General features: G+C 57.0%; 1 protein-coding gene across 4 annotated transcripts in view; it reads left to right on the top strand.

The window, feature by feature from the left end:
• ADORA2A (adenosine A2a receptor) overlaps window positions 1-17,680 on the top strand; it is a 17,862-nt gene extending 182 nt beyond the window's left edge. Inside the window, exons 2-4 of one of the 4 annotated variants that reach the window (XM_024763888.1) lie at window positions 7,742-7,839; window positions 8,902-9,471; window positions 15,981-17,680. In XM_024763888.1, coding sequence (XP_024619656.1) covers window positions 9,149-9,471; window positions 15,981-16,884 — 1,227 coding nt within the window. In that variant the 5' untranslated portion in view covers window positions 7,742-7,839; window positions 8,902-9,148 and the 3' untranslated portion in view covers window positions 16,885-17,680. Of the gene's footprint in view, window positions 1-316; window positions 495-5,582; window positions 7,840-8,901; window positions 9,472-15,980 lie in introns of those variants that run through there. The other 3 variants (XM_024763886.1, XM_024763889.1, XM_024763887.1) reach the window with 3 other exon arrangements.
• The last annotated feature ends 1,351 nt before the right edge of the window (window positions 17,681-19,031 follow it).

The following is a 19,031-nucleotide window of genomic DNA, read 5'->3' as shown; positions in this document are numbered from 1 at the left end:
GGCCGGGCAGGGTGGGGCCGTCGGAGGCTGCTGGACTGGGAGGGCGGGAGGCGCGGGTCCCCTCCTCAGGTGCCCCGCCGCTCCGTCTCTTCCCGCCGACCTGAGAGCGAGTTCGTGGGCCGGGGTCCGAGCCCTGCCCGCGGCGGCGGCGGGAATAGCGGGTGCAGGGGCGGCTCGAGCGCGGCTGTCGCCCTAAGCCCGGTCGGGGGACGGTGCGCAGACCCTCTGGGCCACCCTGAAATGGACCGGAAGGTGCGCAGGGTAAGCGGGGCGGGGAAGGGACGAGAGAGCGCGGCCCCAGCGGCAGGGGCGGGAACCTCGCCGGTGCGTTCTGGGCCACGGGCCGCCCGGGTACTCTATGAGCCCTCGGGGCGCGCCCTGGCCTGGCTGGGCTCGAGGCACAGAGGCCGGCCTGAGCAGGGCAGGCCGGACCCCGCAGACGAGAACTTCCACAGGTGGAGCTGCCGAACGTCCAGGTGTTCCCGGGAGGCTGGGTGAGCAGACGGCGTCCGAGCGCCTGGGGCGCAGCGAGAAGGGGAGAGTCGAACGCCGGCCGAGCGCGGGCGCGTCCAGTGGGCATTGGTGGCGGGAACCGGACTTAGGGGTCCCAGGAGAGGCCGGGGTTGGGGGCGCGCCTCGGACTGTCCTGGCCGTCCGCCGGGCTGCCCTGAGCCGACGTAGGAATTGCGGGAATGGTGGCGGCGCTCGAGGGACTTGGCGCGGGATGCCCAGGGGATCAAGGAGGGGCCGGGGCCAGCGGAGCAGAGATGTCTGCGTTGCGGGCGCGGCCACCGCGCTTTAGACTTCAATTTCCCCGACTGTACAATGGGAGGAAGGCGGAGGCCGAGGGCTCCGCAGGGGAGAAAAGAGAAGAGAGAAGTCCCCACCCCCTTTTCTCTGGACTGGAGCTGACCCCTGGGGGAGGACTAGGGCGGCCCCTTGTGCCGGTTCTCCCTCCCCATCTCAGGCGGCACCTAGGCCCGCTTCCACCCACAGGCCTGTGCTCCTTTCCCACCTGGAGCTCAGGCTGCCCTCTCCTTGGCCTCTGCTATCCAGCTTGCATAGACTCCCAGCCTCTGCACCCTCAGAAGACAATCCATGTCACCTCTATGCCGCTAGGGCTGCGCCTGCATGTCCTGGCCCTGGGGCCCATGATGGAGAGTTCTTGGGAGCACAGTGGGCTAGGGAGGCTGTGTGGCATCAGGGGCTGCCTCCTTAGTCCTGCGGGGTCTGGTGCTAGATGCCTTGGATGGGCTGGAAAGGTTCTGCCCTATGGGCCAGGCCCCCTCCCAGGTTCTGGTTCATGGCGGGAGCTCCTCGCTGAGGCTTGTCCACACCTCCTTGCTCTACCCTTGCCCTTTAGGGTTTCCCTGGCTCTCCCAGGTCCTGGTGTCTCTTGGGCCACTGCCCCTCCCTCCCTATCCCCTCATTGCAGACCAGATTCTGGGCTAAGCTGGCTTCTCTGTTCACCGCCTCAGGGAGGCTGAGGGCAGCCCAGACATGGCTGGCAGGAGACAGGCTTTGGGCCAGGTGGGTTTTGGTGGACATGTGTGTTGCCTTCCTCACACTGGCCTGGGAAGTGCAGGTCTCTGACCACACACTGGTCCTGCCCCCAGGGATCCACAGCCTAAGAGGGCAATGGCTGGCTTCAGAGGCAACCCAACGGACCAGAGACTTCCATGCCCAAACCTGGGTTCTAGTCTTGATTCACTTGCTGAGCAGCCCTGGTCACTGCCCCAGCAAACCTGCCTTCTCATCTGTAAAATAAGCATGATGGTGCAAGCAATGCTTACCGAGGGTTGTGGTGGAGAGTAAATGAGAGACAGGCATTGATTGTGGGGGACAGATTGGGATCTGTGCTTGAGCTTGGGAACCTGGGAGGGAGGCTGTTAGCCTTATGGGGTTGGGGGGGACACCACAAGAGATCGCTGTTGGCCGAGGGACATGTGGACTGGAGTTGGATTGGGAGCAAGCACCTGGCATCACACCCTGCAAAATGTAGGGCCTCTAGGTCTGCTGTGTAGGACCACAGCGCCTGGTGGCCCTCAGCAGTGACCTGAAATCCCTCAGCAACTCCTGCTCCCATTTAACCTGCCTGACTCCTGAGCCACCTGACTCTGAGTGAGCTGGAACTGCCACCCCAAGTGTCTTGTGGGGGTCAGTCCTGTCTGCTGAAAGATGTGTATACATGAGAGCCAGGGCGAGCACAGCCTGAGGGAAGGCAAGGGCTTGAAGGATGGGCTGAGAAGTTGTTTTGGTGTGTGTGTCAGGGGACCCTGAGGAGATCACTGGTGTCAGGTGCTAAGTTGACAAAAGGATGAGCTCCGGCCCCTAGGGAAGGATCTGGGCCTGGGAAATGTTGGCGGCCACAGAAGGGAGGGTTTGCCCCATGGTCTGGAGGCTGAAGGGAGCAGTGGGAGTGCGGTGCTAAGGGTGGGCCCCTGGAAGTCTGTGCTGGGCCCAGATGGGGGAAGGGAAGTGAGGAATGGCAGGAGTTCAGAGCTGGGATGCAGGGAGCCCTCCCAAGAGACTGCTCACCTCCTGGACAGGGCTGGGAGCTCTGGGTGGTGGGAAGGAGCAGTTTAGTGGCCGAGGTCCCCCAGCCCTTGCCCACAGAATCATGCAAGGGGCCCCTAGAGTGTGGAAGCCATGGGATCCTGACTCCTGATGGGGACTGGAGAAGCTCAGCTGCCCTCACTCTAGCTGGGGGAGCAGAATGGTGGATGGGGGAGATGGAGGAGGGAAGGCAGGAGGCTTCAGCTTTCCAGGACCCCCGCAGGCCTTCTCTGGCATGCCTCTGGGCCTTGCACAGACTGTTGCCTTTGCCTGGAATCTCCTTTCCTCTCTTCCCTGACCCTTCAAATCCAGCATGAATGCCCCCTCCTCTGAGAGCCCTTCTAGACTCCTCTGGCCCACAACCCCTTCCATAGGACAAGCTTGTTTCAGAAGTTGCTGGGCAGGGTCTTTCTGCGGTTCCCACCTCTGTTGCTGCTCGCGTCAGCCCAGCTGTCACCTGGAAGAAAGGCTGCCTTGGTGCGCCATGGAGAGGCAGTCAGTGCCACTCTGGTGCCTCCCTGCTATCAGGGTAGTGGTTTCTGCCCAGAGGCCCCCAGGGCTGGTATGTGTCTGCCCATCTGTCACAGAGCATTCACCTCTGGCCCCTCAGTGGCCTCTGCAAACCTTAAGCCGGGTACCAGAGGCCACTGAGTGACCAGGGAGCAGTGGCAGGGCTGTGCTGGAGTTGGTCTGGCTGACCCTCTTGCTCTCTCCTTTCAGCCTCCAGGGCTGCATCATCACATCTTCATCCCAGGGACCCCAGAAGTGGGTCTGCCTGCCTCCCATCCTCAGCATACCCACCCTCTGAGAGCTCCTGAGGCTGTGCACCTGGCACTGCCCCTTCAGCAGGCCAGCCTTCTGTCAGGGTCCCACCCCAGGCCCACTAGGGTCTATGTTCTCAGGGCCATTTAGAAAGCCCCCCCCCACCCATCTTGACCTCTTCAGGCATGGTAGTGCCTGTCGTCATGCCAGTAGAAGATTCACTTGAGAGGTGTGGGTGCTGAGCCATGTGGGTGAGGAGGTTGTCTCACTGTGGCCTGCTGTACCAGAGGGGCCACAGTGCAGAGGGGAAGACTCTTGCTCAGGGTCTCAGGGAGTGTGGGATGGAGCAGGAGTGGGACCCCATCTGGGTTCCTTGCAACACAGGGTGGGCACGTAGCACTTCGCGTGTGGAGTGGCCCCTTGGAACGGGGAGTCAGGTGAGGCAGCCCATGGGGGTGAGTGGCCATGTCAGGCTGGGAAGAGGCAGGGCCTGTGGCCTCTCTGGCATCTGGCCTGGACACAAGGGGGTGGAAGGGGGATTCTGGGCCCCCAGCAGGGAGAAAGGCCCTGCAGCTCCAGGCGTTGCTGATGTGGAGGCTGCTCTGGGGGCTGGGCTCAGTGCAGGGAGCAGGCTCTCAGCCCCAGGCCTGCCCACATCCTGCCCCCAGGCTCTGAAAGCAGCAGCTGCACACCCCAGGGGCCGGGGGAAGGGACACCACTGGTGCCTGCCAGGGTACCTGGGGCCCAGCCCTCACAAGGTTCCTGAAGTTGGAGCTGCTAGCAACCCTGCAGGGAGGGAGAGAGGGAGGGAAGAGGTGCCATGACACAGAGGATGCTCACCTCCAGGCAACACTGGAGATGGCCCTGCTCTCATTGATGGGTTTGGAGAGGGGCCTGGCCGGTCCCAGGGTCCTGGGGTTTGGAAGTCTTGTGCCCAGGCCTGGGCCACTCTAAAGGCCACTGGAGGGCTTGTGGTTGGGGCAGAGCTGAGCTGCCTGTGCAGCTATTTCTCCTTTGCTTGTTGACCTCCCCACTCTCCCACTGAGGTGCTGCTGCTCAGTCTACCTTCCATTTCTTTCAACTACCTGCTCTGAGGTTTGGGTGAGAATTCCACAGTGCGGTCTTCAGATCCCCAACTGTCTCCTCAAACTGTATGCACGTGACAACACATCAATTGTGTTCTCCTCAATCCTTCTGTTTTTCATTTCCAGGATTTTTATATTATTTCTCGTTCATATTTGCCTGTTCTTGTTTTGGTTCTGCCAATGATTCTCATTCTTGTTTATGGATACTACTCCTTTATCTCTTTGAACGTCCTAAATGTCTTTGAAAATTATTAGATTACTATATTATCTTCATCTCTGGAATGAATTAATCTCTGTATTTTGGCTGCTGTTGCTTATCTTTCTTACCCTTAATTTTCCTCCTGTGCTTTGAAATTGTGGTTTGCAGGCTCATCTTAGTGGGAACTGAGGTCTTGGAAGTGGGGAGTGACCTGCACACCTAGGTAGTAGCCAGCTCAGGACAGTCTCCTGGGACAACTCTGCCTTACGGCCCCCCCCCCACTGTGGGCTCAGGCTCAGCAGCAGGTGGCACAAAGCTCCCTGTGCTGTAGCAGCTGGGATGCTGCCTAGCACAGAGTAGGTACTTGGAAACATCTGCTGTGAGAAAGTAGTGGAGGATTCTCAGGCTGGGATTCTGGAGCCCAGGAACAGGCCCAGTGTGGCTGCAACAGGCCCAAGGCGCTAGGCTGGCCTTGGTACATTGCCCTTAGCTGCACTCAGGAGCTGGTGTGCAGGGTCCTGCCTGGAAGTTGGCGGGCACTTCTATCCACCGGGCTCTGGGGGGTACAGCCACCATGTGGGCATGTGTACAGAAAGCCTTGTTAGTCTGATGTACAAGGAGCCAGGAAATGTGCGGGTTTGATTAAATGGAGTTTTAATTAAAGTGGCCAGACTGGTGAGGGTAAGGAGAAAGGCGGGAAGCAGCAGCAGTTTTGAGTCTAACTGCTGGGGAATCCTGTGGGGTTGTCCTTTTGAGGCTTATCATGCACCTTCCCCAGCATGTAACTCTGATCTGTATGGGATGGCTTCTGCCCTCTGCCCTGTCCCCAGTAAGAGACAATCACAAGGAAATATTACATCATTAATATTTCATTTCCCCTCTTGGCTAGCAACAGATGACTCAAGGATTAATTAGAGCCACCAGAGAAGAACAGGAAATTGCCAGATCCTGGCCCCGCCCCCAGCCCCCTCCCCCTGGGCCTCCAACCTTCCTGTCACTCTTGCTCTAGGAGGCCTCTGAAGGGAGGAAAGCAGAGAGGGGCCAGGAGGCCCTAGGAAATCTTGCTGCTGCTGTTTTTCATGGGCATTCCCCCAGCTCTGTTCCACCCTTTTATGCTCATGGTAAAGCTGGGAGGGCATTAGCCTCTTTGAGCCTTAGCTTCCTCATCTGTAGAGTGAAGTTCATGGGGCCAGCCAGTGAGAACACAGATGACCCACAGGCCTCTGCACCCTCATTTCCTGAGCTCCCAAGCAGGCCGTACAACTATTGTAGAGGGTCTGGAGTGGTGTCCAGGCAGGTGGGCCCTGGGAGAGCACAGGGCTTGGTGGCTCAGTGGTGGCTGGAGCCTGGTTTTCCCCAGCTGTGTACGTTGATTCCCAGTTCCTGTCAGTGACTCATTAGTACCTTAAAACAGGCCATCATGGGAGCATTTTACTACAAAACTCTGGCAAAGGCCCCAAGTTAGGGCACCCCCAACCCTGGGCTGACTTGCGGTCTGACAGCTGGGAAGCTCCAACCTCCTCCCAGCTACCTCCGTGCCCTGCTGACCCCACGGTGCCCTGGGCTCCACTGATGTGCTCTGCTTGGGGCTGGGAGATTCTAGTCTGGCAAATAACCAGGTTGCCTGTGTGGCCAGGCAAGCTTCAACCCGGGATGTGCTGGCAGCTGCTGGAGGGCCTGCAGGAAAGCTGTAGAAGGCTGATGGGGAGCCCAGTGTGCAGGGAGGCAGCCTTCCAGACCCAGCTGGCAGGGGTGTGTCTGGCTCCTTGCAGGGCTGACCTGGGCTGGAGGGTCTGTTGTATCCAGTGAGACTGGGAAGGTACCCAAGGCTTGCTGGACAGTAGGAAGGTGCCTTCAGCTTAGTCAGGAAGGGTGCTGGTACCAGGTGCTGTGAGGCCTGAGAGCCCACAGTACAGAAGGTGATGGGGAAGCCCCAAGGATTTAGGGGTCCCGAGTCTGCCAGGAGAACCTCACCAAACAGAGGGCTTGGGTTAGGGTCCCCAAACACCCTTCTATGCTGGGCATCCCAGCCCACATGGAGTCAGCCCAACATCCAGGGCAGATGCTAATGATGTGACCCCATCAGTAGGGCTCCAGGCAGTGGGGCCAGACAGCCCATGTTCAGCTCCACAAAAACGTGGTACTTGTCTGGATCAGGTGGATCACTGGTGGCCCCACCTTATCTGACCCTGGGAAGAACCCTCTGAATCTGGATGATGGCCTAGGGCCAAGTCAGGTTTCTAGCCTGGGCTGGTTGGACTGGCAGAGGCTATGTCTCTGTCAATGCAGATTCCCCAGGAGAGGCTGAGGCCAGGGTAAGAAGGATGGCAGGGGGTTGTCAGGAGGCCAGGAAGGTGGATGGATGGCTCACTGGTGGTAAGAGGCAGGGTCCCTGGGGCTTGCTGGGCCTGACTGGACAGTGGCCCGCTGCTGGTGGTGCTGAACCTGGGAGGCCCCCAGATGGGAGGCAGCTCTGGGGGCTGTCACTTCACTCCTGCAGAACGAGGACGAGACACTGGACACATAGCCTCTGCAGTCAGGGTGCCCCTGGTGAATGCTACTCTGGGCTGCAGGCCGGGAGCACCAAGGGACACTGTGTGGCCAGAGTTGGCACCAGGAGACTTGGTCTGCCCTACCTCCGCCAGTGACATGCTTTGTAAGTAGCTGGCTGGCAGATGCCCTGTGCACAGCAGGGGCTCAGTGAGACTTGTCCATGGCCCCTTGGAGGCAGGCTCCTGCCAGGCCTGGGAGAAGCCGTGGGCTGCAGGAACCCCTTGGGTTCTCAGGAGCTCGGCCTCCTCTTCTCTCTCTGGCTTCCTGGGGCTGGGCACTCCCCTCCAAGCCTCCCAGTGGGCATGGGGGACGCCTCTCTGTTGTACCTCTCCGTGCCCACCCAGCTCCTGCCACCTGAGGTAGATTGGAGTTAGAAGGAAACTTGGGGTCATCTATTACAGCTCTAAATCACCTCCTGGACAGGGTTGGGGGAGCCTGGCCCTTGGAATACAGGCAGGGACAATAAGCAAACTTCTCCCAAGGTTGCCAGTCCTCTTGATCCCTCGTATCCTGGAAGAGAGAGGGGGAATGCAACCCCGAGCCCACATGTGAGCCTGAAAGGCAGCTTCAGGCTTTTTGTTCCCAGGCAGGCGGCAGCCACTCTCCATGTGCACCTGGACCATGAAAGCCCAGGACTGCAGGAGGGGGTGGATTTGGCATGGAGGACACTGCTGGGCAGCACAAGTGAGTGTGACAAGGGGGAGGTAGAGGTGATGGGGAGAGGCCCCTGGACTGGCAGGGGCGATGGAGACTGTTTCACAAGCTCAAGGGGGATCCCTGGGGGTTTGGGCTAGAGAGACTAAGACTTCTGCTTCTACTGGGTGTCACTAATTCTTTACATTTCTATGACATTTTGACTGGGGGAGCCCTTTCAAATGTGTTCACTCCCTTCTCATAGAATCATGGGTGAGAGCTGAAATGGCCCCCAGAGGCTACTGGGGTCCAACCTCCCCACTGTATCAGTGGGGAAACTGAGGCCCAAAAAGGAGAAACATTGTTGCCCGCAGTCCCCAGGCAAGCCTGGCTGAGCGCACCAGCCAGGCAGAGAAGCAGGCTGGGGAGCAGGTGTGGGAGGAGGGAGTGAGGGGGGAGGCGAGGCAGCCGCCCCTCCTAGATGTGCAGTCAGCTGGCGGGGGCTGCTGAGGGGCGGGCTCCCTTTGTGCCTGCTCCAACACCCTGTGCAGCACCACCAGTGAGGGCAAGAAGGCTTACCTGCCAGCAGTGGGAGACAGGACCAGAGGGCCACCAGATCCTCCCAGATATGAGCTCTGGGGTCTCTGGGCCTGTTCCTTATTTGGGCAGCATAGGTAGGTGCTGGTAGTCCCCGGGGAGCGCTCTCAGGGGGATGGAGCAGACTGAAGCTGGCTGAGAGAAAAGGTGGGTGGCCCTGGGAGATCCAGGGGTTAAGGAGGCCTTTCCAGGAGGGAGGGTCGTAGGGTAGTGGTGAGCTCAGGGATCCAGGAAACTGGCAGAGCTGCCACAGAAGGCTTGAGAAGCTGAGCCTGGGGGCCAACACAAGTGACTCAACTCTGAAAGTTCTCGGCTCCCCTGGAAGAAAAACGGACTGGGGTTGATCCCTGGCCCTCTGTTTCAGGTGGGAGAGGCAGGGCACGGTAGGTCGTCCTCAGGCTGATGCCCGGCCTGTGGGGAGGGTGATGGGGAGCCGGGGCTGAGGGCTGCCCCTGGGAATCTTCAGCTGTGCCCCTGCCAGTGGTCCACCTCCTCACGCGGCTTCTCCCTTGGCAGGTACCACAGTAACTCTGACGCTAAGCTGAGCCAAGATGCCGCCAGAGCCCCTGGAGAGGGCCTGGTTTCTGAAGACTTGGAGTTGGCTGTGAAAAGCCCTTGGGGGGCCCCCCCCAACAGCAGGGACGCTCCTGGCTCCTGTGAAGGGGCTCAGGGCCTGGGCAGGCCAGCTGTGCTGCAGCTATGGACCGTGAGCTGGCCTGGCCTGCGTCCTTGCTGACCCTGCCCATCTGCAGCTGTGCCCAACATGGGCTCCTCGGTGTACATCACGGTGGAGCTGGCCATTGCCGTGCTGGCCATCCTGGGCAATGTGCTGGTGTGCTGGGCTGTGTGGCTGAACAGCAATCTGCAGAACGTCACCAACTACTTTGTAGTATCCCTGGCGGCAGCCGACATCGCCGTAGGGGTCCTTGCCATCCCTTTTGCCATAACCATCAGCACGGGGTTCTGTGCCGCCTGCCACAGCTGCCTCTTCTTCGCCTGCTTCGTGCTAGTCCTCACGCAGAGTTCCATCTTCAGCCTCCTGGCCATCGCCATTGACCGCTACATCGCCATCCGCATCCCACTCCGGTGAGCCACGTTCTCTTCCCTGGTACACCTCATGCTGGGGGCCACATCTGTGAAAAAGCTCCCTGTGTCAGGGTCTGGTCTGTGCCAGGATCAGGGTGAACCAGGGGTCAGGGTGAACTTGGGGTCAGGACTTGGTCTGGGTTGTGTTGAGCTGAGGACAGGGCCATGGGGCTCAGTCTGGGGCTGCCCAGAGCTTGGCACATGGCCAGCACTTGTGCCACACCAGCTGATCCCTGTGGGCACAGGGCAGGCTGGTCCTTCCCAGGCTCCCCTGGGCTACATGGGTGAGGCTGCCGTGTTTTGGCTGTTGGCAGATGTGTGCAGCCCAGGCCTGGGTGGGTGCATCTGGGTCGTTCTTCACACAGCATGACAGTGGGGCAGGGTGGGCACCACGGAAACGACAGGACCTGAGAGCTAGAAGCCCGCCCACCTACCCGCCTGCCTTCCTCCAGCTCCTCCAGGCCGCCCTGCAGCTTGCACATTGGGAAAATGACCCAGAGGGGAAGTGACTTGGTCAAATGCCTTCGTGAGTCACTTGGACCTCTATGCAAATTCTGTGCTGCTCAGTCACCAAGTGTTCATGGGGGACGGGAGCTGGCTGGTGGATGGGGGTTTTTATGGTGAAACTTTTGTGAAATGACTTCAGCCATGTATTGTGTAAACAAAGACTTTCCCTGAGGCTGAGTTCACTTAAAGACAGCCTCCACCTACCACCACCAACCCATGGACAGGGCTAGGAAGTGTGTCCCTCCCCATCTGGGGGCCGGCCTGGGGGCCTTCTGCCCCACCTCCTCGCCCCTCCACCCTGGAGCTGGGTTCCACAGCCTAGATGGCTGCAGGCCCTGAGGGAGGTCTCAGAGGATGGTGTGCCCCCATCCAGTGGCAAATTCTCTGAACCAGAGTAGTCCCACCAGCCCCATGCTGGGCTGAGGGTGCCCCAGCCAGGACAGGGAACAGGCTCAATGAGCAAATGGAAATATAGAGTGTCAAACCCAGGGGCACCCTTAGAGGTCATTTCCTCCCATCTTATGGATGGAAAAATGAGGCTTGGAGAAGGGAGTCAGCCCCCAGGGCTACGCAATGAGTTGGTAGCACAGTCAGGACTGGGCCTGGGAAGAAACATGACTGCCACCTTCGGTGACTTCAGTCTTTTGGGAGCTGGTCATAGGGTGGCCCCTGTCTCCCAGAACCTGGGCCACCTGGGCTGTAAGGGAAAAGCAGACAGACACCCTCATCATGCTGCTTAAATGAAGGAAGGAGCCTGGGCCCCGTGTGGCCCTCCCAGAATACTTTGTCTCGGGACAGCCTAGGACCCTTGTCAAAAGAAAAGGGGACTCTGGCTGGTCCTAATAGAGGACCAGCCTAAACGGGCAGAGCCAGAGTCCAGGCTCGACCAGGACACAGAGGCCTTAGGGCTCCCAGGCTGATTGATTGGTGTCCGCTTCGGGGCCAGGCCAGTGTGGGCTGGGCCGGGCCGGCCCTGGCGGAATGTTCAGTGGGGAGCAGAGGTGTCGTTCTCAATTTCTTCCCTGATTCAAGGAGCAGTGGATTTGAGGGAGAGATCAGAGCTGCTGGTCTCAATCTAAAGGGCCTTCCTTGGCTTCTTTTTCTTGTCTGTTTTTCAAGAGTCAAAAGTCCCATCCTCCCTGATGCAAGAGGATGGGACATGCTGTGTGACTGTGGAAAGTCAGCTGCCTCTCTCTGGGCCCATTTTTCATCTATAAAAGGGGCCAGGTCTCTACCCCTCTGAGCTCACAAAGGTGTTCTGAGGGCCCAGTGAGTGGACTGGAGTGATGGGTCCCTGAGAAAGGATGGCAGGGTGGGGTGGATGGAGATTCAGGTCTTTCTGAAGCTGCTGGAGGTTCAGAGCCATGGACCTGGCCCCCCCCACCCCAACCCCATCTGCCTGCCCAACTCCCACAGTCTTCCAGAGCAGGACCTAGTTCCACCCAGACCTTGGCCATTTGAGCTCCACTTGATAGGGCTTAGAAGGGTCAGCCTGGCTGTCTTGGGTCAGGGAGCCAATGGGATGACGGTGGTGATGATGCTCAACCCCCCTTGGGGCAGAGAGCTCCACGTTTGCCAGAGGATGTTGGCTCAGCGTCTCCTTTGATCTTCTCGGCCGGCATTGTGGCCGGGCGGATGTTATGACCCTCCTGTTACTCGTGGGGAGGCCAGAGCCAGAGAAGGAAAAGTGTCTCCGGACGCGGGGACTCCAGGGCCCTTCACCCTGCTCCAGGTCCCCTTGGGTCCCTCCACTTTCCTCTTCCTCAAGGGTACTGGGCTGGCGAGGGCTGGGAGAACGAGGTGTGTAAAGTTGTCCGTGTGGGGCTCCTGAGAGCAAGCTGGGCATGAGTGGGGACTAGATGGAGGCAGATGGTAACCCGGGGCAGCTCTGGGACTGCTGCCTGGCTCAGGGTGCCCATTCCTGCCCCCCTTCCTCTGTCCCCTTCCAGCTGGAATCCAGTCTCTCCTGTGTGCTGTTTCCTGATCCACTCAGTAAGTCCATTTGGCTAACCTGAAGTCCAGCCTCTGACCGATGCTCTGGATGCCTAGCTCCAGGCCTGCACCGTTCACCATTAATTTTTTTCTTTTTTTTTTAAAAGAATTCAGTTTCAGAAAAATCTTATGTGCTCCTTCCCAAGTGCACGGACCCTACTGGGCTAGGGCAGGGCCTGGACAGAGGCAGGGATGGGAGCTCTCCATGTCCCCAGAGGACAGAATTCCCAGGGTGACAAAGGCTTTCTTTTCCCAGGGGAATTCCACACCCCTTGTCTCCCATCTCTCACTTTAGCCCCTTCTGACTGCTCTCTCCCTTCGGGAAACAGGCTTTCTTATGGGGCAGCAGAGTCCTGTGTGGTGAACTGCCCCAGGGAACAAAACCTGAGTACCCTGGCTTCTAAGGGGGCAGGATTGGGAGAGAGGACTCCCTGCAGGAGATGACGCCATGGGTTGCTGGGGATGCGTTGGAATGGGCATTGGCGTGTGTGGGGGAAGGGGTAACAGAAGGGGGCCAAGCCTGGACAAAGGCCACAGGGAAGGAATAAGCATGTGGGCTCTGGGCCAGGGAGAGGTGACTGACAAAGAGGAGAACAAGCCTACAGGGAGGCTGTGAGGCTGGCTCAGGCCTTCCCATGCTTGGGAGGGAGTTTGGGTTTTAGCTGTAGGTCAGTGGCTCCTTTGGACAACTTAGGAAAGCTCCGCCTTCTCCTGACTGAAGGGCAAATGCACAGGAAGCCCTGACCTGAATTGTGGGGGGTACTATTGGCTCATAGGGTAAGCCCCCAATGTAAGTAATGGGGAGCCCCCAGGAAGGGGCAGCCTGTGAGCTGGAGGACACAGGGATGCAGAAACACCTCTAAACGCGGGGGCTGTGGTTCTGGCACCGGCTTCCTATGACACTTCTGGGCTCCCCAGAACAGCAGAGCATGACCCTGGATGGCCTTGGCACCCCCTCCACCAGGCAGGCAGTCTATGTCTGAGGCCCAGGAGGGCAAGATGTGACTGCCTTAGTCACAGACACAGCTCAGGGGATGGGAGATGCTGCTGGGCCAGGCTGTGGCTTGGCCATGGTTCCATCTGGGCCCTAATGTTGATCCAGTCCCCTGGGAGCCTGGGTCCAGGGCTCTCAGCCTAAGAGGCTTTCTTTCGAATAACAAAATTAATCTGTTTGGTATCTTTTTAAAATAAATAATACCTGCATGTATTACAACATCAAAAAAGAACAAAAGCATAAATGGTAAAGAATTGTCCCCCTTGCCCCACCTCAGCTCCCTTCCTGGAAGGCAGTGTTGGGAATCCTTCCAGACATCCTTTGCATACAGAGACAAGTGCTATCAATGTGTTTCTGTGTCTGTCCCCAGGACAGGAGGAGCTTTCTTTTCAGAATGCAGTGGCAGACTTCCTCTCCTAGGTTTCCTCATCTAAATGTAGACAAGTGGACAAAACAGGAATTTTCAAACCGTGTCCCCAGAAGCCTTCAGGCTGGGCCCTGGCTTCCCCCCCAGTTCATTCATTCAGTGAATATTATTAAGCCTCCTCTCTTCCTCGGCAGCTCCAATTCTGTGATTGCCTGGGAATGCAGGTGAGAAGGGTTGCTGCTGGAAAACAATTTGAAAATCCCCAAAGCAGGTGGCCTCCAGGATCTTCTACACCATCCCTATTACTGCTTGCTTCTGCCTGACTGCCTCAAATGACAGGAGCTTCACCACTGCCTGAGGCAGTCCATTTCTCCTATGAATAGCTCATTTACCCTGAGCCACAATCCATCTCCCTATAATTTTCACCCAACAATTCTACAATCTGCCCTCATGGGACAGTGCTCACAAGCCCCAGATTCTTAGTCCCATTTTACAGATAGGGAAACTGAGGCTCAGAGAGGCAGTGACAACATGGCTAAACAAGAATGCACCATCGCTAGAACCCAGAGGGAATATGCTTTTCTTCAGAAAAATATCAACATTAAAATAGCCTCCTGGGACTTCCCTGGTGCCCAGCGGTTAAGACTCCGAGCTCACAATGCAGGGGGCCCAGGTTCGATCCCTGGTCAGGGAACGAGATCCCACATGCCACAACTAAGAGCCCGCGTGCCACGATGAAGATGCCACATGCCGCAACTAAGACCCAGTGCAGCCAAATACATAAATAAATATTTAAAAAATTAAAATAGCCTCTTATTCAATCAGATCATATAAATTACTATTTGTAGAGTACTAAAAACAGTGCCTGGCACAGAGCAAGTGCTATATAAGTAATAAATGGAAAAAAAAAAAACCTGTGACCTCACGTTTGAAGCTCCAGAACAGGAGATAGGGCAGTATAGGCTCTCTGTGGCTTGACAGAAATGGGCAAGTCCATGACCCTCTTCCTGCTGCAGGCACCCAAGCCCCCAGTGAATGGGGCTGCAGAGCTCTGGAGAACGGTCCTACTAGGTTACTGTTTGGGTTCAGAAATGAGGAAGTTACCTTGGCCTGAGTTGCCTCTGGATTCCTGGAATGTCCAGGCAAGTCCATTCCTCTCCTTGGGCCTCAGTTTCTCTACCTATAAAACGAGAGGGTTGGAATAGACTAGAGGTCAGAGGCCACTGTGGTTTTTTTTCCCTTAATTTGAATCAGTTGACAAAATTTAAACCATGGGAGGTTTTACCCAGAAAAATCAGCTCCCAGACCCTCCTGAGATCTGGCAGCACTGGGCAAGTTTGCATGGTGGGGGTGGGGGAGGGGGTGGCTGAGTGGTATCAGCTGCCTCCTGCACATAGGGTAAATACCCACCAGCCTGCCTGCCTCACACATTTGTAACCTCTAGGCCCCTGTGTTTGCTACCCCATGGACTAGTTTCTATGGATACTTCCAGCTCCAGAATTAAGCATGTTTTTCCTTGACACCTACTATGTCCTGTCTCAGTGATGGTAATGCAGTGATGGATATAGGGACCCAAGGGGCCCCCAGCCTTGGGAGCCCAGATTGGGTAGGGATTAGTTGAGCTTGGGTAGTAAACTTCTCTGAGATCTATCTAACCTGAACTTAGAAAGGATGGGTAGGGTTTACTAGGTACAGAGGAAGGCAGTCTGGTGTTGCCAGAATCAAAACCGTTAAATGCAAAGTCATCCCTCAGAGATAACTGAGGTCACCTTCCTCAGTCAGGGAGATGACTTTTTGATTGCCCTTTCTTTTAATAAAATCGATACCACCCTTTTTTGTTGGCCTGAGGTCAGCTTCTGAGCCAGCAGATCAGGCCACTCCCCGAGTCTGGAACTGAGTCTGGTGCTCTAGAGTTCTGAGTGATTTGCGCAGACTACCTCTCCTCTCTGGACCTTTGAATCTCATGCAACTCTTACCTCTTGAATGTTAAGGCTTATATAAATGTTAAGACATACTGATCTCATCTCTCTCCAGAGGGCTGTGGGTGAATTTGGAAGAGAGAGGGGGTATCTCATTTGGCCCGGGACCTCCACCCCTCCTTTTCCCACCTGTACCACCTCTCCTTAGGGGCTTCTGGAGACCCTAAGTCAAGTGGGGAAGGAAGAGCATAAGCACAAGAGATGTGAACCACCTACAGGTTTGATCTGGCTGGTTTGGTTCCCAGCCAGCGAGTACCCTCCTGACCCGTTCCCACTCTAAATAAAGGGACACCCACTGTAGCATCGACTGAGATCAACATGGAGGTTATAACTTCTCCCCTCCTCACCCCCCCAGAATCACTTATTAATTCCTTCAAACCAAACTAATTAAGTCCCAGGACTACTCGTAATACTATTCAAAAATCATCTGGACGTCCGTGCAGTGGTCTCCCTTTCCAGGGTGCCTGCTCTCCTGTTACCTCCTGTGAGAAAAGGCCAGGCTTGGCCCTCCTCTGAACAGAAGAGGATACTGAGGCTAGGAGGCAGGAAGTGACTGGTCCAAGACCTCACAGCCAGTGGATGAGGTACAGGTTGCTGCTCTGGGTTTCTGACTCTTGGCCCTTCCCAGCCCTGGTTTCCCAGGCCTCTGACGCTGGTCTCCTCTCCCCAGGTACAATGGCTTGGTGACAGGCACGAGGGCCAAGGGCATCATTGCAGTCTGCTGGGTGCTATCGTTTGCCATCGGCCTGACTCCCATGCTAGGCTGGAACAACTGCAGTCAGCAGGAGGGCAGAAACCACTCGCAGGGCTGCAGGGTGGGCCAGGTGGCCTGTCTCTTTGAGGACGTGGTCCCCATGAACTACATGGTGTACTACAACTTCTTTGCTTGTGTCCTGGTGCCCCTGCTTCTCATGCTGGGTGTCTACTTGCGGATCTTCCTGGCAGCCCGGCGACAGCTGAAGCAGATGGAGAGCCAGCCTCTGCCGGGGGAGCGAGCCCGGTCCACGCTGCAGAAGGAGGTCCACGCTGCCAAGTCGCTGGCCATCATTGTGGGGCTCTTCGCCCTCTGCTGGCTGCCCCTGCACATCATCAACTGCTTCACCTTCTTCTGTCCCAAGTGCAGCCACGCCCCACCCTGGCTCATGTACCTGACCATCATCCTCTCCCACACCAATTCCGTGGTGAATCCCTTCATCTATGCCTACCGCATCCGCGAGTTCCGCCAGACCTTCCGCAAGATCATTCGCAGCCACATCCTGAGGCAGCGGGAGCCCTTCAAAGCAGGTGGCACCAGTGCCCGGGCCCTGGCAGCTCACAGTAGCGACGCGGAGCAGATCAGCCTCCGCCTCAATGGCCACCCTCCCGGGGTGTGGGCCAACGGCAGTGCCCCCCAGCCTGAGCGGCGACCCAATGGCTACACCCTGGGGCTGTTGAGTGGAGGGAGTGCCCGTGAGTCCCACCGGGACATGGGCCTCCCAGACGTGGAGCTCCTCAGACAGGAGCTCAAGGGAGAGCGCCCAGAGTCCCTGGGCCTCGAGGGTCCCCAAGCCCAGGATGGAGCAGGAGTGTCCTGATGAACCACTGAGTCTGCCCCTTCCTAAGGGAAGGAAATCTTTCTCTTCCTGGTTGGTGGAACCAGTCATGTTGAGAGAAGAGTGCATGTGCCGGAGACCCTTCTCATGGCCGGTTTCCACTTTGGACTGAGGAGGGAGCCCTGGCTGGAGCAGCATGAGGCCCAGAAGGAAGGGTTTGGAGTCCGAGGAAGTGGACGTTTTATGCTGGGAGGCCCTGCATCAGGCCAGAGCCCCAGCACGAGAGCATCTTGGCTGGCCAGGGCTGGTCCCCAACTCCAGAAGCACCTAGAAGTGCCACCTTGTCTCCGCAGAGCAGCTGTGGCAGAGCAGGTTGGCTGGCCTGAGGCTGGGGAGTGGTTCCAAAAGGCCCCCCTGCCACACACACACCACCCTCCCCAGACTTTCCAAGGATTCAGGAGCTATTGTGCTCAGAGGTGGCGTTTGACTATTTTTTCCAGGAGAAAATGTAAGTGTGAGGAAACCCTTTTAATCTTCCCTCCCTGGTTGCTGGCTCTGTTTCAGCCCTGCTGCTAACCTGGCACCAGGAGTTGGCCCAGGGAGACCCAGGCAGCCCTCTCCCGCTGCCATGAGCTGCCATGCACATCTCCTTCGAGGACAGCGAGTTGTAATGGAGCCGTGCCAGAGCGTGGGCGCAGGGGAGGATGTCGGGGCTGGCCAGGAGGGGTTAGCCTGGGGAGCTCAGAGCTGCCCAGGTAGAGGCCCTATCTAACTGCCTTTCCTTCTGAAGGGAATGTTTTTTTTTTCTGAGATACAATAAAAATGAGCCACGTTGTGTTTTAAGCTTGTCCAATGAGAATGGTGTCTGAGTTCCTTTCCCTACTCCACAACCAGGCCTGGCACACACATATGGGTATGTGTTGCAGGTGTGAGAGAGTGTGCACATATGTGCAGACAGCCTGCCTGCCTGGGGCTGTGATGGGGCTCCCAGGCTCCCATCTTCCTAGGGAAGAGGCTGCCTGGATGCACCAAAATGCAAATGCCCATGTGCAGCCCCAAACCTGCATTCCTGTGAGAAGAGGATGTGAAAGGAGGGGGCCCTTTCTCTAGCTGCTCTCCCTCCAGAAGCCACAGACCCATCCAGCCCTAGGCATTCCCTCAGTGTGGGGACCAGGCTCCTCCCTCCCTCATTACCTTCCTAATGTCCTTTGTAGGTCTCCTTCTATGTTACCTTCTCAGAGCTGTTTCCTTCACTCCCCACTGCCCTGCTCCACCCCTCAGCTGAGAGGGGATCTAGAAATGATGAGGGGGTGGGGTGGGGGGCTAAACTGCCTTCCCCTGGAGTCATCCCTCCTCCTACTCAAACAAAGAAACGTACAAGGAACGGGTGTTTCCTGCTCTAACGCTGTCTCTGGGGCCCCCTGCCTAAGGAGGGGGTGCCACCCTTCTGTGCTGGAGAAGTCTGAGGCCCAGGGGAAGTGAGCAGCGTGCCCCAGCCGCAGGGCCAGTCTTGGTCTGAAGTCTCGTAGGCACACTCAGGGTGAAGACGGGCAGGAATGTTAGAACTTCACAGGTAATCCTCACGCAGCCCTGGGAGCCCCATTTTACAGATGACTAAACAACAGAGAGACTAAACCACCTCTCCTGAACAGAGAGGTTAAGTACTTGCCCCAGTCACACAGCTAGTAAATGGCAGAAGTGAACTTAAAACCCAAGGTTTATCTGACCAAAAAATCCATGATTTTTTTTCCCATTAACTTAACGATGAACTATTTCAACCAAACCGAAAAATATGAAATAATACCATGTTCCCACTACTCTGCTCAAGAAACGAAACATGACAACCAACCCCTCCCCATATTATCACCCTGCTTCGTGCACCTGGAAACAACCACTTTCCTGGGTTTCATTTTGTTCCACTGCACATCTTAATACTTCTACTAGACAGATGTATATGTAAGTATCCCTAAACCAACACAGGTTTATTTTAGCAATATTTCACTGTCGTTATCTATCAGAGGTCCTCTGAACTGGCTGCACAGAAGAGACCTAGGACGCTCTAAAGAGCGCCGACGCCTGAGCCCTTACCCCAGAGATGCTGGGTCGACCCAGGCAGCAGCAATTCCCCAGGGGTTCTCATGGACAGTCAGGGTCAGAACCACTGACACAACCGCACAGCCCACCCCATC

This window comes from Neophocaena asiaeorientalis, unplaced genomic scaffold, assembly GCF_003031525.2.
Source record: "Neophocaena asiaeorientalis asiaeorientalis breed wild unplaced genomic scaffold, Neophocaena_asiaeorientalis_V1.1 scaffold110, whole genome shotgun sequence".
NCBI lineage: Eukaryota > Metazoa > Chordata > Mammalia > Artiodactyla > Phocoenidae > Neophocaena > Neophocaena asiaeorientalis.
Note: the sequence above shows the minus strand (reverse complement) of the source record. Positions and strands in the feature narration are given on the sequence as shown.